Source organism: Pollicipes pollicipes, unplaced genomic scaffold, assembly GCF_011947565.3.
Source record: "Pollicipes pollicipes isolate AB1234 unplaced genomic scaffold, Ppol_2.1 Scaffold_4002;HRSCAF=4701_pilon_pilon_pilon, whole genome shotgun sequence".
NCBI lineage: Eukaryota > Metazoa > Arthropoda > Thecostraca > Pollicipedomorpha > Pollicipedidae > Pollicipes > Pollicipes pollicipes.
The window spans coordinates 38742164-38766037 of record NW_023596420.1 but is presented as its reverse complement, the minus strand read 5'-3'; the positions used below and the strand labels follow the sequence as shown (position 1 = coordinate 38766037).

General features: G+C 51.0%; 1 protein-coding gene across 1 annotated transcript in view; it reads right to left on the bottom strand.

Annotated features, from left to right (window-relative positions):
• Nucleotides 1–1706: 1706 nt before the first annotated feature.
• The window catches only part of LOC119094470 (major facilitator superfamily domain-containing protein 6-A), a 24693-nt gene continuing 2525 nt past the window's right edge, over nt 1707–23874 (bottom strand). The window contains exons 2-9 of the mRNA XM_037217527.1: nt 22539–22774; nt 22119–22365; nt 17651–17778; nt 14966–15092; nt 13959–14103; nt 4334–4485; nt 2383–2550; nt 1707–2040 (exon numbers count right to left, since the gene is read on the bottom strand). Coding sequence (XP_037073422.1) covers nt 1952–2040; nt 2383–2550; nt 4334–4485; nt 13959–14103; nt 14966–15092; nt 17651–17778; nt 22119–22365; nt 22539–22774 — 1292 coding nt within the window. The 3' untranslated portion in view covers nt 1707–1951. The remainder of the gene's footprint in view (nt 2041–2382; nt 2551–4333; nt 4486–13958; nt 14104–14965; nt 15093–17650; nt 17779–22118; nt 22366–22538; nt 22775–23874) is intronic.

The window sequence follows — 23874 nt, the reverse complement described above, 5'->3', positions numbered from 1 at the left end:
GATAATGGTCACCGGACTGAACGATGTCAAGGTTACCTAATGACGAACTGATGCTGATACTTGCCTTATTTGATCGTCACGTTTTTCACAATAACCCTATGCTACACGGGCTGCGTATGGTGATTTCCTCGACAACATCATGTCGAAGGCGCTTCGCGTTGAGAACAGGCAAAACATACATGCTGGTGGCTTATTATCGACGCGTGATGCAACGCTTCGAGGTGCATCCTTATATCACTTTCACACGGGTGAAGTAACATTCATAGTCCTGCAAATATAAAACGGGTATAGATTCACTAATTTCCCACGTGGACCATATTTTACCCACCAGACGACCAGCGTCGTTTACGCAGCCATATCTGCTGACCATGCCAACCACCAGTCACAAGGTTTCCCAGCCATCGTATGGCCGCTGGAACAGCTGACTTGTTGCCATCTGCTCAGCTGAATGTGGTCCTTCGATCCGTCAACATGTAGCTCCATCCACAGGCATGCGACTGGCCTTCCGTGTGACCGGCCTTCTCGTCCTGTTCGCGGTCAACGCGCGCGGTCCGCGGCGTGGGCAAGACAGGCGGCAATAATTCTACTGCGCGCAAGGTTCGAGATGCCTTCGCTCTTCCATATGCTCAGCATACCTGAGTAAACATCTGTTTTGGGAGTGGGTTCGTACAGCACCCTCTAAGCATCGGGATGCTACTAACTATACCTAACGGTTAGACAAATGCCATAATGCAGGACTAGGCTACATCCGTGCTACTTCGCTACCCTATCATGGTTATCATGTTATCGTATTTGTCAACTGTTAACCCATTTGAGCATGTGCGTTTGAAGTGATTGGGCCCGTAACAAGTTTAAAAAAATAATAAATTCATGGAAAGTCGCAGAGTTCTTCCGACTCCGCTCGTAGATTTCTGTTTACCAGGCGTCGTTCTCTACGTTACGTCAATGCCGCAGCATAGGTTTATCTTGAGTCTAACAGGAGATGATCGTCACATAGTGACATGAGATTTTTAATATTCTTAAATAGACAGGCAGTTTTGTTCCTATCATGGTTGCGAGCTCAGCTGAGGAGAAAGGTGTAAAAGGAGCACGTCTGCGTTGTTCGACATTTCCAGTGGTGAAAATCAAAATTTGGACTCGTAATTCACGCCTTAACCAAGAGAAAGGCAATTTTACAACTTTTTTGGTAGGCCCAATCTCTTTCACCAAGCAATGAATGGTGGCATGAGGGCCAGATGGCCCGAATTCCCTACTGGACGGCTTGACGTAACTACGCGCGCCGAAGCGCCCCAGCGACCGCATAACGCCCGCTTCAGTCGGCTTTGTGGAGCGAGTCTCGTCGCTCCAGCTGCTTGCCTGGGGCGAGGTGTTCGTCACCGCTGTGGCGAGGGCTCTATGGCGGGATGCCTGCCTGCTCAGCCGCCAGGACACTGTCGACACTACACTGCGGCGATGGTGTGCTCCTCCAGCGTTGCCGGCTCAGCCGCCAGGACACTGTCGGCACTACACTGCGGCGATGGTGTGCTCCTCCAGCGTTGCCGGCTCAGCCGCCAGGACACTGTCGGCACTACACTGCGGCGATGGTGTGCTCCTCCAGCGTTGCCGGCTCAGCCGCCAGGACACTGTCGGCACTACACTGCGGCGATGGTGTGCTCCTCCAGCGTTGCCGGCTCAGCCGCCAGGACACTGTCGGCACTACACTGCGGCGATGGTGTGCTCCTCCAGCGTTGCCGGCTCAGCCGCCAGGACACTGTTGGCACTACAATGTGGCGATGGCGTGCTCCTCCAGCGTTGCCGGCTCAGCCGCCAGGACACTGTTGGCACTACACTGCGGCGATGGTGTGCTCCTCCAGCGTTGCCGGCTCAGCCGCCAGGACACTGTCGGCACTACACTGTGGCGATGGTGTGCTCCTCCAGCGTTGCCGGCTCAGCCGCCAGGACACTGTTGGCACTACACTGTGGCGATGGCGTGCTCCTCCAGCATTGCCGCTAGCTCGTGCGGGTCCTCCATCGGGTCAGCATTTTGCTGGGTCTTCTTAGCTGTGGAGGAGTCGCCGCATTGATAAAGTAAGCACACTGCTGTGAGGGAGATATATAGCCACGACAGGCACGAGTGAGCATGAAGTAGGTCAGTTGGGATGCATTTGCCTGCTGTACTGCATATGGAATGGTTGGTGGCAGTTTTACGACTTACTGGCGTTACAAATGATCAAAACATGCTGTTAGGCGTACTCGTGTGAAAAGGACAGGCGGCATGAAACACGCACGGGCCCGAGCAAGTCTGGCCCGAACAAAAGACAGCCAAACAAGCTGTACCATCCCTGCCACGATCTGCAGGAGTGGCGAGCACCGTTACCAGGGGAGGGGGCGCCAGGAACTGACCACGTTGGCGCTCCTCTCGTTGGGAGATCCTCTGACGGAGGCAGCCGTAGTAGACGATGGCGTAGAGCGCGCCGGCCACGCCGCTGCCGATACCCATGGTCCGGAAGGTGAAGGCCGGTCCGGACAGCGCCATCAGGTAGCCGCCGATGAAGCTGCCGACGCCGCGGCCTGGCGGCACGAGGAGGTCGTGGCTGCTGAGTGTCGCATGCTCTCAGCCCATGTGAAGGTTCTCTAGCACCATGTGACAGCATAGTCGTGCGAGACCACGGACAGGTTGACTACATGTCGAGGTTGCGAGCAGGCCGGCCGCGAAGCGTAATGTGTCAGATCTCGCAGCGCCAGGATACTCGAGGCGAGGTGTGTGTGCCATACCGTCACACCAGCTGGCGGCGGCGACCGGCCCAACCCGGCACATGGTATGGTGCACCTGGCGGCGGCGACCGGCCAAACCCGGCACATGACACGGTGCAGCTGGCGGCGGCGACCGGCCAAACCCGGCACGTGGTATGGTGCAGCTGGGGCGTTCGTCACTGCTCGAAGTCGACGACGTGGCTGCCGAGTCGTCACCGGGACACATTAGCCCCCCCCCCCCCCCCCAGCTGGCTGACACTAGGCCAGGGTGACCGCCGGCGGTTAAGCGTGCGTGAGTCAGTGTTGTTCCAGACGTGCGTGCTTCGGCACCTCAGTACCGCGAGCTTTCCTTTTGTCCTCGCTCACGCGGTCGGCCCGTTAAGTCAGGTCAAGTCGGTCGGTCAAGTCAGGGTACGTTCAAGAGGAAGGGCTAGAGAACACCGTCTTAAAGATCCCGCGATCCATGGCCGAGTAGCAGTCTTAAGAGTGACGCCAAGAGAGTGACGTCGCCACGAGTGACGTTGTCGCGAGTGATGTCATCACGCGACGAGTCCTCAGATTCCTGCTGTCATCTCCCGCCATCTTAGAAACCGTGTCCCGCTCGTTCAACACCCAATCTGAAGAAGTCCCTGTCTTTCCCGCGTATTTATTATGTTTCCTATGGTCCCCCGTGACCCCCATACGAGTTTGTAGACGCGGAGGGACCGCCAATGAATATACATGTTCGCAAATACGCCAAGCTGGTCGCTATGCTACCTGCAAGACAAAGCCCCTCTCGATCGAAGCTCATAGATACATCATTCCTTTCCTGGCGGGGCGAAGTCCGAGGGAGTAAAAAAGAAAGGCTTGATGAGAAGCCCTGGTGCTGCTGGGGACGTACCATTAGAATGTCGCCATCCATCGCCGGTTGAAGCAAAAGCCAACGGAGGACTCTGAGTTTGTCATGCTGGGCATGAGTCGGCATGACACACTCAGATCAACAGGTCAACGATCATTTGCATCCTGGGAACATCCCGACAAACGCCGTACCTGTACTTCTCTCCAAGGGTCGCAGTTTTTCACGACGCGACATGCTGCCATTGGGTACTGGTAGCCACCTTTGAAGAGGAAGTTTAAACCCGGGGAACATTTTCGTGCCGAGATCACGACAAAGGTTCCGGTCCCTTAGAGCTTCGATCAGCCTTATAAACACAAGTGGTGGATGCTGATGCTGTTGAACACTCGAACTCATCTGGTAACGGTGACGGGGCCTGCCGTCACTCATATCAGGAGGACTGGCAGATAGCAGGAGGACTCTCTCTTATAGCAGGAGGACTCGCAGATGGGATCAAGCTTTCATAATGCCCTCCAGCCCACTGGTTTATGATCACAAGCTGACGGTGCATGAGATGTTGGAAGCATTCATCACATACGAGGCATATGAGCTCCTGGTCTCTCAGATGCCTTGGCGCTGTGAATGTCTCCGCGTTCTCAAGTATAACACGTGGTCGAAAGGAACGCATGAGAACACATATTTAGTGAAGCCCTTGGGATGCGATGAAGCATTTGGTCCACACGTCCTGGGATATCACGATGAGCTCAGCATGCTCAGGCTACGTACCAAAGCTGTAGTGCAGGGCTCCAGCCAGTCCGGTGAGTGTAGCCAGCAGCCCAGGCGGCGCCAGTTGTCCAGCGTAGGTGGCAGCACTATTCCACATCAGGTGAGTGGTGACCACCTCCAGCAGCTCGAACGGGAAGCACAGCCAGGGATTTCTGACAGGAAACAAGTTGTGACGAGGTTAAACGCGTGTGAAACAGCTGACAGAGGATTTTTCTCCTTAAAAGATGGCATACGTGGGTGTGGAGGCATTGGCATCTCGACCGCGTACGGAAAGCCGCGGGTTCGACGCCGACTCCTTCCAAGAGTTTAGTCAGCCTGCGGCAATCGGCGTGAAAGGCGATACCGTTCGCCTCTCTCATAAAGCTGACGTCACGCCTCTCCTAGTCTGCCACACTTTTGCCGACACAATTCTCAGTTGTCTCCCCGTCAACATTGGCTATTCCTATTTTGCTGTAGCGCTAGTCTCGGGCGCAAAATGGCCGCTGCTGTCAACGCGCCCCTAAGCCCAGATAACTGGCTGACGCCGGACTCCTGAAATTTGGACCCGTTTTTTGACGCGCGTGCTTCATATCTTTCTTGTGATTTAGCAAATGTACGTCTCGCATATCCCTCAAATGGGCAGGCAAAATAGTGGCGACAGGCGTTTTCCACCTGCGTCGCTGCGCGACGACGCGACACCGCTGGCATCAGTGACGTCACGGGTGGCACCACTGACGTCACGGATGGCGCCAGTGATGTCAGGATGGTGCCAGTGGCGCCATGGTGACGCCACTCGTGACGCCATGCGGACTTGTGTCTCAATGTGAGGTAGATCTAAGTTAATATTTATAAGCTGTTTACCACCGATGGACCACTCCGACACACTGCTCTCGCAACGCCGTTCTCCGCACCCGTGACCTCCAAAAGATATTTAGCCGTGGTCGTTGCTTGCTTTGCTGCGCGTAGGGCCAGCGTCGTGGCATTGATAGGACGCCGCCTCCAGCCACAAACATTCCTTCTCGCCTTGTGACGTGGTGTGTCCCTCGCAGTGCATTGAGTCTGCCAGGATCTGAATGAATTAGCATTTCCCTGCTTTGAGGAGCTAAACATATCTCCCCTCGAGCTTTGCAGCATGTTTTCGATCACCTCGGCTCTGCAGACTTGCTTCTCATGCATATCGATCTGCATGCATGACGCGTGTACGGGCTTATCCGGGCCCTTCTCCCGTCTGCCGTCGGTGTCACTGTCCTGGCCTGGCCGTCCCCCCCCCCCTGGCTGACTGAGGACTGGCCGCATGACTGCTTTGCTGCACGTTTACGGATCAGTATCACTACTTATCGGTGTGTAAAGCATGTATATTGATACCTGCTGCACCATTTATTTTCTCGTGAATTCTCGTTACACCATGCCACATCAGAAGCTTAGACCAATTCGGCCTTAGGTATGAATGGGTCTACCAGGCACTCATTTGCCTCTCATTCAACGAAGCCCACGTAATCTTCTTTTGTACATAGACAGAGGATTAGCTAGAGGCTTGCCAAAGGGGGGGGGGGGCAGGGCACAGGGTTGACAAAGACCTCCCTGACGATTAACGGCCTTTTGCCCCCAAATATCCGGATGTAGCCCACTTGTTCATCAGGTGCACGGTTTTCTTCGTTTAATTATTATTTTACCTGGCGACCAGAGCGGAAATAAAAACCAAAAGGCACCGCGAGACCAATTCTGCATGTGCGTTTTAAGGTCAATAACTTGCAGAAATCAGACGTTCAACGTTTGCATGAAATAAAGCAGCGGCTAACTTCACTATACAATGGTTCCAGTGGGTGCTTTCTAAACCGAAAAAAAATGGAGAAAATTTGCAAATTTGTTTGGGTGGACGTAGGTATGGAGGACTCCCTGAACGTAGATTGTAAGAAATAACGCCGGATATTTCGAGCTGTGCGCTCATCCTCAACAGTCAGAAAGGGGATGGGCTCATGAGGATAAGCACAGCCCGAAATATTGAGCACCGTTAACATAATCGGTATTAAGCACTACGACGCTGTTTAACCAGCGCATTTCCTTGTGCCGTTTACTTTAAACAAGAAACTCCTACCCCATAACGTTAATTAACGTTGGATATTTTGTGTTTCCCAGACTCTTTCTGGTCCTGTTCTGTTTTGCTGACACGTCGGCAGCACATGCCTATTTACGCATGTTACTTCTGTGTTTAATGTGTATTTATCATGCCTGCCACTTCGGTACTCACAGCAGTAGTTGCTTGGGAGCAACGCATAACAATTTTCTGGGTAAGTAGCTTTGCAGCGCATCTTTTCTAAGCGTGACGTTTATAGATGAGATAGAGAGAGAGAGAGAAGAGAGAGAGAGAGAGAGAGGAGAGAGAGAGAGAGAGAGAGAGATGAGAGAGAGAGAGAGAGAGAGAGATACGTATATATATATATATATATATATATATATATATATATATATATATATATATGAATAAATACGCCACTGGCATTACACCGGCACATTTTATGTGGTAGAACGCACAGTTATACATTTTTGTAATTTATTGGGGGGGGGGCGAACCGAAGGCCTAACACCTTACCCCCACCTTATTTTTTCTCACCGGATTTAGCCCACTTTGCTTAAATTAAACGCAATATACGTGTTAATGTTTGGATAATTTATAGAAGTCTTCAATTCAAGCAGTATAGAAGTCATGCAGGGCTGGATCCAGGGGGTAGGCGCTGGACGCACGCGCCTCTTCTGATCGGCACGTAAAGCGCCCCTTTAGAGGCCACCTTAGGGCGCTGATGGCGCTCTTCTGTGACGGTCATGGGAGGCAGCATGCATTTTGGTTGTGAGGCACGGGGACGGGGTTAGCCAGAAGGACTTAGGTCATACCCATATTCCAGAGCTTTTCACTTTAAGCTCACAAATCATTGCGTGTCTTATGGCGCTAGGTATGTGAAGTTTATTGCATTGTTTATCCGTTCAGCTGTTACGATCTTCACCTTGTGGTGAGAGCAGCCATGACTTTTTGCTATGAGAATGGTACGAGACGTCACTACGCAGAAAAATTAAAGAAGATAATCTTTGTTTATGGCCATCTATTACCCCCGTTTTTTGTAGCATTCCAGTACAAAAAGTGGGGGGGGGGGCAGGCCAGCATTGGGAAGGGGGGCAACTCGACATCGGGGGGAGGGGCAAGGCCCTCACAGAAGAATACAAATCGTCACCCGTGGTAGAAGGTCAGATGGTAAAGCCCACCGTGTACGTTTCGCGGCAATTGATGCAATCTGTGCTGTATGTCAGGCTAAGAAATGTGTACATGTTGACAGACGGATAGCCAGACAGACATAACCGTAGCAAACAAATTAGGTGCAAATGGAATTCCCTTGCACTGACGACGAACTGTGCAAAGAGATTTATGCCGCCCCGTGATTGAGGGGTATGCACGGCCTTAGGGTAGCGTGAGCCAGTGGTACTAGTTTAGAGTCAACGCTTGTGTAGTCAGCGGTAGACACCTCAACGTGTCCAGCTGGGACCAGAATTTGCCAAATACGTGCTAGTGGACCGGAAGGAAAATGCGCGAGGCAGTGTAGTACATAAAATATCTTGTAACACCTGCCAAGGGATATTTTATGTACAAAAAACAGCGCGTAGCATTTGTAACGGGGGCGTCACTCGATATACTTTCCGGGGGGAGCCTCTCCCAATGCAGCTTCAGCCCCCCCCCCCCCCTCTAACACTTTCATCCGCTGCCTCAATGCATGTGAGCAGAGGGAATGCTTGAATAGATAAATGGAGAACGGTTATCTCGACTATTAGTATACTTGGTAAAAGGTAACTACATACATTATTAGCATCATGTTTCATGTACCAAATAGTATCCTGTAAGTACCTTGTGTTATATTATGCAACTCCTTATTATGTTAGGCCAGTCTGTATATGTTTGACAAGATTTTTTCTGAAATGATAACGCCTGGATTGGGATAAAAAACAATTGGTCACCATATACGGTGGCTTTTAAAAGTAACAGGGTAGTTCAGATGAAAAATAACGCATGTTTACCCAACATGGCAAGCCTATTTGTCCTATAATCGTGGCTATGGTGATTGCACAACACGATTGCCGACCGTGGCAGTCGTCAGAAACCGCCTACCAAATTTCACTAAAGATTTTTTCCGTGAATGACATCCTATTCTAAGCTTTTCACGACAAGGCGGCCCACATTTACTTGAAAGGGAACTCACTCCTTCGCATGAAAACAATTTCGAATCACGCAACCTGAAGGAATGTATTCTATGCAGCCTTAAATTCAAGCGGCCGAAATCCGGGAAGAAATCAGGTTTGGGGGCAGGTTTGGTCAATCCATACGGCTGAGCCCCCTAAAAACCGACCTCAGAAAGTGGTGCCTCTGATATGTGGCCCCTTTCATTAACTCCTTGGAGACGTACATTAAGGTAAAGCATACTCACCGCCAGGGGAGCACACGATAGACCAACACGCAACAGAAGAGCGTAGTGCAACAAATATCAACTTTTAAAAAGTTGAGCGGCTGCCGATGAACGCGCGGGTCTCAAGGCCTTGGAGCCGCTACACGTTCGTTGTCATCGTCCAAGGCTGAACGCACAAACCTAATCATGGAACCTAGTGTGGACACAATTTGCTATGTTTTAACACGCGCTCGGTTGGGTGTCAAATCAACCCCCGAAGGTTTTTCCAGAATGATTTCCGAACGGCGCGGCGTGGCCACACCAAGTTTTAAACTGCAGACAATTGACTAGCTTTAATTGAAGGCTGTAGACAATTGAATAGCGACTGGTTTGGTATAACAAATTGAGATGTACCTCATGACGTCGCTGACCTATGGCGCTTCAGTCAGGTCATGGTTTCAGCGAGGTCAGCTTTTAGCGATTTGTTCAATCTGATGCAACAACGAGGTGTTTGATGTAGTCATACGTCTCTGAGATGCTTTCTGAGGCAGCACAAACACTGAATGAGCAAATTACGTTGGCCTTAAGTCAGGTATGAAGTTCAGACCAAGGTCAAACCCAACCTGTTTTATTACTCCAGGGTTCGCTGAATGGGATAGTTTCTGGTGCTTATTTCGAATTTATCGATTGCAGGAACACCATTATACATTTTCCATGGGCTTTTTAGAGGTCAGAATAGGTCATTGACCTAAAATGACCCGGGTCAACATTTTGTTTTTGGAAACATACTGCCTAGCTTAATTTTTGTCGTGTATTCAAATGCAAAATTCAGAGCAGTTTTCTATGACTTTGGTCCCCATGACCCTTAATAGGTCAAGCGAGGTCACTGACTTTAAATGAGCATGCGACCTTTCGCTTTGAAACAGCTACTTATGTTCTGGGAGTGCTTTAGTGGTCAACCTGGATTCTGACTTCGTTTGACCTTATTCGACGCAAAGGTCATGACCTAGGAACCTCAAACTTTGACCTAATTGAGGTCACGTTTAGGTCAACACACCCTGTAAATTTGGTGTCTCTAGCTTTTTTAGTCCCCGAAATCTCCGGGGGTCATATTGACCCCCCCCCCCCCACACCCTCACCCAAGTGAATGGTATCCAGTCGGCCACACGGGTGCGTGTTAAGTTAAGACAGCACTAATAGCCTTATTCTTTGTAGAAAACTCAGTAGAATGGAAAGACAGATGCATTTATATCTTGGATGCATTCCTTTATCGAAACGAATATCAAAATAATTCGTTTCAATGAAACCACGTAGCCAAAGTATCAATATTTCTGTCTTCCCATTCTCCTGGTTACCCTACGAGGAATAAGGCTACTAGCACTGTCTTATCTATATGCATAATTTTCTTCGCAATGCACTTAGTAATGCAATGCACTACGTAAGTCTCAACTTGCTTTATTGTTAAGGTCGTCCAAATGTACACAGTGGCACCCACCAACTGAATACGCCGTTCAACGCCCGCTGGCTTTCAAAACTAATTGTATTGAACAGCACGTCTTCGCAAGGCTGACCCGAACGCAGGCATACTGCTGTGTAACCAACACTCTTATCTCTCAGTCCTCTTACGAGCAGGTGCATCAGTTAGCTTTATCAGACGTGTTTGTGGCACAGAGCCACCACGAAACAGCAAAAAGCTGCGCTTCTTAAAAGTCACGAGGTCACTGGGTGCGCCAGAGTCACCTCACAGTTAGAGATACCCAACACACCGCAATCTGCACAACGGTGTACCGACAGTTCAGTTTTTGTAAACATGGCCAGGCTTGAAAAGTAGGTGGTGCCTGTGGTACGTATCACCGTAGAAGGATGGCAATTACAAAGGTGCTTTAATTTCACCACCATACAGTAAACTATCAAAAGGACTCCCTAAAAATGAACACAGGTAGGAAACGTCTCGCTTATCTGATGGGACTGGCGCTGCCTAAAATAAGATGCGCCGTGCTTCGTCATTGTTTTTGCGTTGTCGGCTTTCAATTCCCGGTTCATTTGTCACCCGGCGGTAGCTGTCTTGTCACACGCCACCCACCGGCCGTCCGGGTTTGTGCTGGTTTGAGCACGCCGGCGCGACCTCGGCACTACACCTATCCGCGTCATCCCCGCCCAATCGATCCATCATCCGTCCGTCGGGCGACTGTGCCACGGCTGTCGAGCTGTTGCCTCCCGCCACGGCGAGCTGCCTTCTGCCACGGCCAGCTGCCTGCTGCCACGGCCAGCTGCCTGCCGCTACGGCCAGCTCCCTCCCGCCACGGCAGGCTGCCTTCCGACACGGCCAGCTGCCTGCCGCCACGGCCAGCTCCCTCCCGCCACGGCAGGCTGCCTCCCGCCACGGCGAGCTGCCTCCTGCCACGGCCAGCTGCCTGCCGCCACGGTTAGCTGCCGCTCACCACGGTCAGCTGCCTCCCGCCTCAGTCAGCTGCTTCCCACCACGGTCACCTGTCTCCCGTCAGTCAGCTGCCTCCCACCACGGCCAGCTGCCTTCCGCTACGGCCAGCTCCCTCCCGCCACGGCAGGCTGCCTTCCGACACGGCCAGCTGTCTCCCGCCACGGCCAGCTGCCTTCCGCCACGGCCAGCTCTATATCTCCGCAGTGAGCTCCCATCCAGCGCGGGGCGGATGATCTTGATCGTCACCATCCGGCACTGATTTACCCGAGGCCGCAGTTCGGTCACATTCACTCCGCCGTCGATCCGCTACGGCGTGTTGCCAGAGCCCCTGACGGCAGGCAGTCCGGCCGCTGGGTCGACCCGCGCGGTGGGGAGAGGACAGCGGGGAGGTGCGACGCCTGGAGGTGGCCTCGGAGGGCGGGCCACTGGCGTTGCTGGCCGCTTGATGACAACTTAAGCAGATTCTGGTATGATACTCATATGTAATTGCACTTCTGCAACAGCATAGGGATGTGAACACGAGTGATTGGCAGAGCTATTTACATTGGAGCTGTTAACTTTTAGTGCATTTCTGATTTCATTTTGTGAGCTTGTTCGCATGTGAAAATAAACCGTCTTTTCAAAAAATTACGTATGGATGTGACAGCGTGTTTTACCTAGCTGGCACCAAAAGTGTATCCTCATGAAATGCACCAAGATGTTCCAAAAATAAAGATCTTTATAAGGTGGGATATTTACAGTGTTTGATCATTCAGAACAAAGGAAATGTGCAGTGAGGGCAAATACTTACATTGATGTTTTAGACAACATTGCTTTTATGACCCATAAAGTAAGAATACGCGTATTGGCGGCTCTATGTCGCGTCGCCCGTATACCCGCTGCGCATAACGTGAGCTTCAAGCAGCAAGAGCCGTGACTGAAGACGATGCTGTAGTCAGGTTTCCGAGGGAAACAACTGCAGCTCTAATGGCCGCGTTCTCCACTTGTCCTGTTTGGAAGCTACAGCGGTGAGGCGAAAAGCAGTAGGTGACTTGGCGCAGAGTTGATCCAATGATATGCAGTCTGGACTATGCAGATGCATCGGTGAATTACTCAGTTTCATGAAACGTAATGCCTGTGATTATAATCTTAATGCGCTAACCCAGCACTACAATATTTTATCAATGAACACCAAGACGTCACACCGCAGCAAAACTCATTCTGCAAACCCTCAGATATAATGTTCATTCAGCCCGCATGCAATGAGACCGCTTCTTTCAAAATATTAGCAGTCAATGTATCACCATCGCCGCCATCTTGCAGCGCTGCCATGCAGTGTTTTTACCGTGATCCAGAGCAGACCGCTCGGGGGGGGGGGGGAGGGGGGGGGGGGGCTCGCCGCCCGGCCAGGGTCACCTCAATACTTTACATACCCTCTGCCCGCGGAGAGATACCCACGCGTATCGCGCACAGTTATTTGCCTGCGCTATCGCTGCGAAGGTTACCAAATTACCTTAGTGGTCTGTTTTTGCCTAGGCTCGTGTTGCCCAACGCTGTTGCCTCCCGCTCGCTCTCGGTGTTTGTCGCAGCTAATTACACGGCCGGGAACGGAACTAGGCTAACAAAGTCCTCTGCGTCAGATTATTCTACCCGCGAATTCAGTGCGAATGAGACAGGTGAGTCCATTCATCGGCGGGATTTCCGGAGCAGCTCACAAACCATGAAGGAGCTGTCTTCGCCATCACCACAGCGACGTAGAGTAAAATGGGGACACTCGTCGCGCGCCAAATTTTAAGTTGTGGAGACGGCTTATCAGGGGAGGCAAGCTTTTACCTCTGCAGCATCAAAGCCAGCTTATGTCCTGAACAGGCGTCTACTTCATTTTCACCATTGTTTCATCTAATCGCTTTTGAAACTATTCAGACGTCGCAATGTCGGCATTTGGGGGGAGGTCATCGTGCCAGGGGAGAAGTGGCCGATCACCGCACCACAACTGAGGGAGACATTAATCACTATAAATGAGCCAGCATGCTTGGGTCGAGGATGAGAATTACCACCGGTGCCCATCCCGGTTCCGTTTTCTCACGAGGACGCTTGAAGCAATAACGGCATATCCGGACTCGCAGTCACGCATATAAACCAACTTCGCTACAACGGAATGCAAGAAGGCGACAAGCCAGCAGTGGGCGTGGAAAAAAAGAATACCGTATATAGCAATCTCGCTACGGAACTCGAGATGAAATAAACGACTCGTTTTCAGTTGACGCTCTTCCGCGGAGCAGTACAGGCTGTCAGAGCAGTAGGTGAAGTTGCACAAGGCTGCTCACTTCAGCCGCAGCCCGGGGTCGGTCTCTTGACCTGGCGTGGTGACGCATTTGGGGTGTTCTTTTCAGAGAAAGCCCGTGCACCTTGTGCTGACCCGGCCTCGGCCACCCCCTCCCCCCTCCCCCCCCCCCCCCCCTGAAGTCCAGCCAGGGCAAGTGAAACATCCAGCGGGCGCGATCTCTCTATTAAGCACTTGCATAAACATCGTGAGAGTGCGTAAACTGAGGGAGATTGCGTACAATGACCGTACATTGAAGTATGCAACATGCCGAGTGTTTCCGGACTGTTGCTGGCTTAAAGGAAGGCGACAAGCGTCGTAATAGTGAACATGCGACCGCATTGCTGCAGGAACGTGGCCACAAAATACGACTCGCATTGCTGACGATGAGTTGAAATCCCCCTGAGCGATGGCCTATACTGAGTTCTTCATCCGAACAAATGATGCAGCTTATGATGTACGAGCAGCGGCGGCTCCCACCTGATGAAGGAATATCCGATGTATCTCAAGGTGTAGCCGGCGAACGACACAAGGAGGACGTTGATGTGGCCGACCTTCCTGCAGATGGCGTCTGACCACCAGTTGAAGGGCAGCGATGCTAGGCCAGCCACCGTCATGGTCAGACCTGAAACGGAAGGTCAGGTCAGGTCGGCTCAGGCATCGCAGGTCAGAATTCAAGGCCACGCGGCGCCATGCAGAGCGTAATCATGCCACGCCGGGCGCGCTTACGCGACAGGGTCTACCGCAAAACGAGAGAACCAGTAGCACCTGATGCACTGAACCCGGACTCAGAGCGCCCACGACAGAGAAGCGAAGAGGGCGCGACAGCCGAGTGGTTAGCACCTTCGGCTCCCCGCTGGTTTCGGTTTCGAAGCCCGAAAGAGCCCTGGCCTCTGAGCGCTAAGATGACCTCTGCAGTATGACACTCCACAGAAGTTTTTTCCGACGATTGCGCTGCGTTCTCTCCAAAAAGCGACACCGATGCGGCCGCGCAGCGCACTCTGACGTCATCTTCAGCGTAGCTCTTCCCCATTCAGGTCTTGACACTTACACCGTTGGTTTACAAGTGGCGCCGATTCATGAATATTAACAAGCTGGGTGAGGCCAGCTGGCAGTGCTTCGTCGCTCACACCAAATTGGACACTCAAGATTGCACACGACGCTGCTTTGTACAAATGTTCGCACACGTGCTTTCGGTATGAGGTGAAGGTATGGTAGGCAGTTACGGTACATGCAGTATGCAAAGCTACCCATCGCCGCCATCTGGCAACATCGTGCAAAAGCACAAGGTGCTTGGAGGTAATCACCTTTGCGAACAAACGTGACCGAAAACAAGCTCGCAGAAAAAATAGATAAGTTGTGAGCTGTGACCGGTGCAACAAACTTTTGAAGCGACCAGCGGGTAGAAAGACCACCGTACTACGGTCCGTTACATGGTATCTTTGGGATCAGTCCATTATGTCGGTACATCTAAAGATAGTACGTACCCATTAAATACGTTGGTGCCTGGAGACTCTTCAGGAAAACAAAGAGGAAGTTCTCCAAAAATCCCCACATGGATCCCAAAAGGGCGACAGCTAATATGAAAACGAGGGTCTCCGGGCGTTTCAGAATCTGAAACAGGACAACATGTTGATGAGAAGGTTGTCCCAACATGTGGACTGTACACACAACCATTTGGTATGAGGTTCAACGGCTACTTTCATTGCTACCCTGACAAAGGCTGGCATAAACGGGCTTCATGCAGTGAATTAGAGAGAGAGAGAGAGGGAGAAAGAGAGAGAGAGAGAGAGAGAGAGAGAGAGAGAGAAAAAAAGAGAGAGCAAGAGAGAGAGAGAGAGAGAGAGAGAGATCTGCATGTATACATATGTATATATATATGAATCTTTATATATATATATATATATATATATATATATATATATATATATGTGTGTGTGTATATGCATATATGAATTTATATGCATTTATATATATATATATATATATATATATATATATATATATATACACCATTTGGCCGAGGACACCACCTTCAAACCCTCACACACATTCCTGAAGATGAGATTCTATGGCGTGCACATGAACCAGTGTGTGCGCCCTTACATCCAAGATGGGGCACGCGTGAGCACTAGTCTGCAGCCCTAATTTATATGCTCTTACGATCAACTTGGGTCCAACCAGACAGGCATCACCTTCACGTGGGTTCTAATAGCAACGGTCGGGTCAAATACATCGAGATCACCTATACATGCCGTGCCACCGATGCAGCGGCAGCACATACAGATTCTACTTTTCCCCACATTCCAAGGTTGGACAAGTCCAACTCATTGGGAAAGCTGGCCTGAGGTCACTGCGGGCCAACGCTGGGCAGAGGCCACGCCGTTCCACGGATTAGTCTGCCTGGTAACCACTTGTGCCACCCTAGTTTCAATGTCATCGGGGTACAATCTCTTTCGGCGTCATTCCGTATGTCGGCAACACAGAGGAGGTCCAATCCTACCTAACTGCTACTGGAGGGAGTGTGGGGCCGCGAACGTCCGCTCCAGTGAGGGGAACGGTGGCTAGGTCCACGGGCGTGACTGGTAGGTCGTGGTCACAAATTTGCTAGGATGGTGCACATCGGCGTCGTTTTCGGTTTGCTTGACAGTGTGATGATTGAGGTCAGGTCAGGTCAAACTCGGAGGCGAAAAGGCTCGTGGCAGCTTCAGTAGATAGTTATTGGGCATATAGACGTAGACATAAAGACATCAGGCCAACAAAGAGTAACAAAGGCCCATCGAGGTCGACCTAACCCAGGTGCCGCACCCATCCTTGACACTAATCTTACCACCTGACCTGCCTGAATGTAGCTATAGATGAGATCCTTAGGCAGATAGAACCTGTCCAAACGATGTTTAAATGTTGCTAGGGAGGGATTTCCCGCAACTTCGTTTGGCAGTCCGTTCCAATGATTCACTGCTCTTTGACTAAATGACACTTGCCTCTTCATAGTCCTATTCCTACCTTATGCTTATTGAAACTGGCTTCCTCTAAGTCTCGGCATCTTTAACAGTGCTCCTTGTAGATCGACCATGTCTATCCCTCGCATAATCTTGAATACCTGTATTAGATCCCCTAAGTCTATAACATTTCGGTGAACACAAATTCAAGGCCTGAAGCCTTTCCTGATTTTTTAAGTTGCTAAACCTATTTATCATCGTAGCTGTTTTTCACTGCACTCTCTCAAGCCTATCTATATCTCTGTGGAAGCATGGGGATATATACACAATACTCTGGGCGTGGTTTGACATAACCTGAATACAACTTTTGGACAGCATTCCTGCTCTTGTAATGGACATTGCTGTAATAAATCCCAGCATTCAAAGTGCCTTGCTCCTAGCAGCCCCACATGACTTTTTAGCTTTTAGGTCCCTGGAAATTATGACTCCTATCCGTCCTCAATCTGGTCCGACTTTCGGCCTCCCATCCTATAGGTAATATATCTCACTGTTTCGGCCAGGTAATCATAGCTGATTCAATGAGCCATCGCGTTTTCATCTTAGTGAGGCTTGCGCTGACACGTGCATGGCTTAATCTTTAAAACAAGCATATCACTTCTGGCAAGATCAGCCAGGTACCTAATACGAGTGAAGGAGTCAACAGCAACCGGCTCGATACGATTCACGCCAGCGCACCGAAGCGCGTCCGGAACCACGTGTCTGCGTGTAGACTGCCACACTAGGCGATACACTCTCACTACAAGGGTATATCGGGGAGAGCATTTCAAAGTCATTGTGGCACTCATGACGTCATAATAACGTTACACCAATCCTGCCATTTCATAAGTCATGCGTTGATCAAAATAAAAAATAGCATTGTTCAGGCGTTTATACCTAGCGTCAGTGAGCGCGATTTCCATATATAACGGCCGCCAATTTACTCTCAATCAACGTTGTGCAGGGCATGATGAAGTGCTCAAACTATGACGCATTGAGGAGCATATTTACTGGACAAGAACTGTGCTGTCTAGACCAGTGCTTTCCACTTTAAAAACGTACCAGTAGTTATAAATGAGCTTGTTTCGTCATATCTCATGCTTTAATATCTTCAAACGCGAACCATTCCTTTTAGCTCACCCCACTAGAAATACCACCCAGTGTAACCTCATCAGTGTTTCAGCCCCAGCATACCTTGGTGACTTGACGGAAGTGGGCCTTTTCCGGCAGCGCCACCTTTAAGTTGCAGGCGTACAGAGTGACGACGGTGAAGACAACGAACAGGTCCATGGAGTAGAAGGCTGGGCCGTAATTCGTCTTGCCTGGAATCAACCATGTAGACAGCTCATCAGTGCATGGCAGAAACGTTGCAAGAGAACGTTGAGCACAAGTGATACAGATGCCAACGAAAGTAAAGGATTTCAGACCACTCAGACAAATGGATCTGGGCATAGCTGTGAGTCACGGTTTACGTGCAAATGTTCTTGCACAGCTGATTGGCATCTTAAAATTGATAAGGCTGATTTCGGGTAGGCGGTAAAAGTTGTCTTGTCCAAGTTTTGTATAAACCATACACCGGTAACAAACACCAAAGCAAGAGTTCAGCCTCAGGACATGGGTCCTTAGTCCGGGCGTACGTAGCCAGCCTGTTCATCAGGACCGCAACCTCTTCAGGTGCCAGCCTGTCCAGGTTTCCAGCTTGCATAACCATCCCTGTCCCGCCCAGCAGTTCCCAGTCTGGACAGCAGTCCCTAGCATGGACAGCATTCTTCAGCCTAGGCGTTGCTCCCTCCCCCCCCCCCCCCCCCCCAGCACGGACAGCAGTCCCCAGCATGGACAGTGCTCCCCAGCCTGAACATTGGTCCCAGCGTGGACGGTGGTCCCCAGCCTGGACATTGGTCCCAGCATATGGACAGTGCTCCCCAGCTGGACATTGGTCCCAGCGTGGACGGCGGTCCCCAGCGTGGACAGTGCTCCCCAGCCTGGACATTGGTCCAGCGTGGAAGGTGGTCCCCAGCGTAGGACAGTGGGCTCCACCAGTCTGGACATTGGTCCCAGCGTGGACGGATGGGCGCCCAGCGTGGACAGTGCTCCCAGCCTGGACATTGGTCCCAGCGTGGACGGTGTCCCCCAGCCTGGACATTGGTCATAGCGTGGACGGTGGTCCCCAGCGTGGACAGTGGTCCCCAGCCTGGACATTGGTACCCAGCGTGGACAGTGGTCCCCAGCCTGGACATTGGTCCCAGCGTGGACAGTGCTCCCCAGCCTGGACATTGGTCCCAGCGTGGACGGTGGTCTCCAGCATAGATAGTGGTCCTCAGCATTGACAATGGTGCACAGCCTGAATAACAGCCCCTCAGCACGAGCAGTGGCTCCCATTATCCCCTTTGCATAAGGTACTAGGCGGTTATACAAATTGCTGCGAATGGCAAAACTCTAAGGCGTATCAAACTGTGGCGAAACTCGTGCTATCACAACCACAATTAAGCACAGCTAGGGTACTGGAGGCCGTCTTTGCGCTTTTCACGTAACTGTTTATTCTACTGGCACCTGATGTCTCGCCGCATTCCCACAGGCACCTAATCCTACAGTGCATGATTAGGTGCCTACAGTCATACAAAGCTGGATAAACAGGGATGCAGCCATAGTTTGCCGCCAGACCTTGCAAAGTACCGGTTAAGTTTATTGTTGAGACAAGTTTATTTCGTCTCATGTACCGTTTCGTCATTTGTTTGCGATTGAGCATTTGGTCCCATGAAACCAATCATACAATACAAGAACGGGTCTGGCGTTGAAGCTTATGGTCATTTTGATAGCCCAAACGATAAACCATTGGTGCCGCTCATGCGTACTCCATTATTCGAGAACTTCGGAGTTGCTACCAACTTACATTCCTGTATTGGTACGAATGGAAATTGATTTGGTACCAATTACATCCCAATTAAATTTGGTAAAAATTGCCATGTCTAATCAACATGGGTGTTTTACAATTGCATGAGATTTTAAACGTAAATGACAGCTTGAAGATCATTCAGTGTAGTTGACAGTTCTGTCCTCCGTAAGACCTAGACCACACTAGTTTCTGAGCTACGCACCCGCGAAGATGTGCTGCCTATTTCGTGCAGACCATTTCAATGCCATCTAGGCATGCATTACGTCACAGAAACGTCATTCAAATCATATCATCCCACTGGCCATGCCAGATTCAAGGACAAGAAGAATGTAATCGTCCAGTCGCTCACATCTAACATTCGCGAACACGATTTCTAGACATAACGAGCATCAATTGCCTGTCAGTCAATGTAGTGCAAGCTGTGCGAGGTTCAAACACGAATCATGTTTTTTGTTACATGGGACAAAAAGCTGGACATGGCTGCCAGTCAATACGGCAATAAGACTTGCAATCGAATAACTCAAGAATGCCGTCATAACAGAGTATGTGAATGCAAGTAAAACGCCTTGAAATTATGGATAAATGTGCAGCAATACCACGAGAAAGGGCCAAAACACTAGAGCAATATTTTCCAACACTAGGGCGATAGTATATCAATAGTTTACAAGTAAACTCATTTCATCAAACTTGCTGCTTGTTTCGATAACTTCAAATCATTCTCTTTCACATTGCTGGGTTCAAAAGAGACTGTCGATTTCGGCCAACACGTTCGTGGAAGATACAGCCGCTTGGCCACAGCCCAGTTCATTTGCTGTGCGTGGACAGGTCACACTTCTTTATAAACCAATTCGGCCGGTTTTTTACGACTAGTTTACAAACTTCTTATACTTAAAGCCTTGTGGAGGATATATTTTATGTTTCATGTTGGTCCAAAACGGCACAGGGGGGTGGGGGCATAAAATAACCTGGGAAGTGGAAATAGGAGTGAATCTAGGGGAGTAGAGGTGCACAAGCCCGCGAATTTGGCGGACGTTTTTCAAACGCAGCGCACAGAATGCTTGAAAACCTAACCAACCAGCATAGCAAAATGCTTCGATGCTTACCATGCCACAAATTGTTATGGTGTAAGTGTTGCGGTGCATAGTGTGTCGCTTCAGCTTTATCGATGGCAAAACGAGTTTGAAGCCTGTGACCGTGTGAGAAGGAAGATGGTGGCTCCATCAAAGAGGTACGCACGATGTGACTATAAAGGTAGCAAGTTTCAAGGTTGGACTTTGGAACTATAAACGGTATATGACATATTTACATAGTGGCGGAGCCGTCGTTCTTTTAAATGCTGCTTTTGGAATTGGTGGCAGGTGGCGCACCTAGGTGCAAGCCACTGCTAGTGAGTCATGAATTATCAATCATTTTAGATGCACTAACATTTCGGAAAGCGGCGCTGGTGGGCGCGATCTGTGGCTACTGGGCGGCCTAGTTGGGCACTTTGTGTTGCCTCGCTTGTTATGAGCACATGAGCAAATGTTTTGACGTCGAATAACTTGCGCCATGAATGAGCCTGGCGTGTGGTTTCAATCGGCATGGTTGTGCTCCGTACGTTAGGCTTGAAGATAGCTAGTTATATTTTTAGGAAGGTATATGATTTAGAATATGTCATAGGCTTAGAAAATATGACATCTTTAGAATGTGTTAATCTATTCGGCTGTGTTATCACCATATCTTAGTCTAAGATCAGATAGCAAATTGAGAAAAGCTTCAGTGAGCTATCCTGATCTTTTTTGCATTCTTCCTTTGCATTCAGATGATAAGACCGCTAAAATGCACACCCGCGTTGTTAGCACTTCTTGAAAATGATGAGAAAAGATACACGAGACGCACGGAGACAATGGCTATTGTTGAATCTTGCTTTGAATGACACAAATAATGGTGAGACAGATGGCTAATCGCGGGTTTCTTGAAGGAGAGAGCTCGGGGAGCTTGTGCACCTCTGTAGGAGAAGTAAGAGACTCAAGATTTGTGGAATAAACACAATAAGCGTCTCACAGACCATCCCGATGTCAAGAACTAAAATATAACGGACTCGGGAGATCCCTACGCTATTTGTCTTGTGCATAAGGGTGTAGACATGTGATTATGCGCTCGTTTTGGTTGCCCTTGACTATGAGGGTTGCGCAGAGATGCTGCAGAGCACACTTCAATCTCATGCCGTTTGTCCACCAACCAATGACATTGGCGCGCGCACGGCACACGCATCGTTTGGACAGTGCCTAGATTTCGTGCCAAACTGCCATATTTGCCACTGCAGTGCGATCGCTATGGAGACAGCGATCTCGGTGCTGTCATATTGAAGGCCTCTACAGCCCTGAGATGTTTACACGGTGCGGATTGGTTGACGGATGTGGCGTGTAATGTAACCTCAACGCTAAATGGCTGCCTTAGATGCAGTATCGTGTAGGGCGTGCGGACGTATTATTTTCAGATCCCGAAACTTGCAGAGCTCGCGCGAAGCGGCCGTACGCCTGTGTGTGTGCAGCGGATATATTCGATTGTAAATGCCAGTAGTAGGCTGAGCTGTTGCTACGAAGGTGCTGCTAAGCTAAAGGCATCTGCAAACGACGTGGTAAGTTGAAGCTTTGCGATTTATGGGCCCATCATTCCGTTCAAAACACTCTAACGCCGGTCAAAGGGCATGCTTAGTTTGATTTAGTTTCGCGTCAAACTAGCAACATTTACCATATGCCGTCCAAACGGGATTAAGTGACAGCTTACCAGGCGTGCTGACTAAGTCGATGATGACACCGACGAGTGGCGGAACGATGATGGTGGCAGCAATTGCCGTCACGCGCTGGCGGCCAAAGTTCTGCCCTGGCGTCTTGTGCTGCCTCACCAACGCGAGGTTAGTTGCGTCCAGCAGCGTGAAGGACGGCGCCATGAAGAACACGCCCACCATCCGCAGTGCGAAGTACACCCAGAACGTGGTCCGGCTGGAGGCTGGCAGGCCGGCGCTGGGCTGGCACTCGAGCTGGCACTGCGGCGGGCAGCGCAGTGCCGCCAGCGTCGGCAGCGCCAGCTCCGAGCCGTTGCCGGTGAGACGTGCCGGCAGCAGGCAGCCGTCGCCGTCGAGCGGCAGGCTGAGCGCGCGCCGGGCGCCGCCGTCTGGCAGGCGTCGCCGGCGCACGCCTGCAGCGCCGCCTCGCCGTCCGGACAGATGAGGCGGCAGTCCTGGCTGCGTGACAGACTTCCGCAGTTCGGCGGCGGCCAGTCGGCACAGCCCAGTGTGCTCTGGTTGGGTGAGGCGGCTAGCGCGCGCGGCGTCGTCAGTGGGCTCGGCGGCACGAAGAGGAGCGCCTGGTGGACTACGCATTGTAGGATAACGCAGACTACGTAAAGCTCCCGGATTCGCCCCGTCCGGTCAGCCATATACCCTGCGCACACAGGGACAGCGCAGATCAGCGGCGACGCATTCAGGTCAGCGGCGGCACACACAGGCAGCACAGATCAGCAGCGGCGCACAACGACAACACAGGTCAGCAGCGGCGCGCACAGAGACAGCACAGATCAATAGTGACGCGCACAGACAGCGCAGATCATCATCAGCGTACACAGATACAGCACAGGTCAGCAGCGGCGCAAACAGGGACAGCACAGGTCAGCAGCAGCACAAACGGAGACAGCAAAGGTCAGCGGCGGCGCACACAGACAGCACAGATCAGCAACGGCGTACACAGACAGCACAGATTAGCATCGGCGCACACAGATGAAGCACAGATCAGCAGCGACACACACAGGCAGCACAGACCAGAAGCGGCGCACACAGAGACAGCGCAGATCAGCAGCGGCGCAAACAGGGACAGCGCAGGTAAGCAGCGACACACACAGAGGCGGCACAGGTCAGCAGCGGCGCACACAGAGGCGGCGCAGGTCGGCAGAGTCGCACACAGAGGCAGCATAGGTCAGTAGCAGCACACAGGGATATCACAGGTCAGCAGCGGCGCACACAGACAGCACAGATCACCAGCGGACACACAGGGGCAGCACAGGTCAGCAGCGGCATGCACAGAGACAGCGCAGGTCAGCAGCGGCGCACACAGGGACAGCGGTGAATCAGAGGGACTCAGCATTGTCAAACGCATGCACACGCGCTCCGGTAAAGCGAGAGAATGCATATAATATTACATAGCACGCTGAGCGTTCTTGAGACGGCCAAGGCATTTCAAATTCGACGGTAGACTGGCTAGCAGTATCTGAGAGGCAAAAAATGTTTCTTGGCAGAGCAAAGGCCAACGGACAGGTGCTGACGTGCAAAAGAAACGGGGCTTTTAACCCAATTGGATGCGTTGTGCTCATACGTGACTAGGGTTGCACTGTGATCGGGCCCCAGGCGTGGAAGCAGTTTAGCTATCCCTCCGCGAGGACAGCTTATCTTCTCGTCTACTTGCCAACCGTACACCTAACTCTCGTCGATAATTGCTCGACCGATTTTGTTCTATCTTCTCCTGATTCACCTTTCACCGAGCATTTCCCG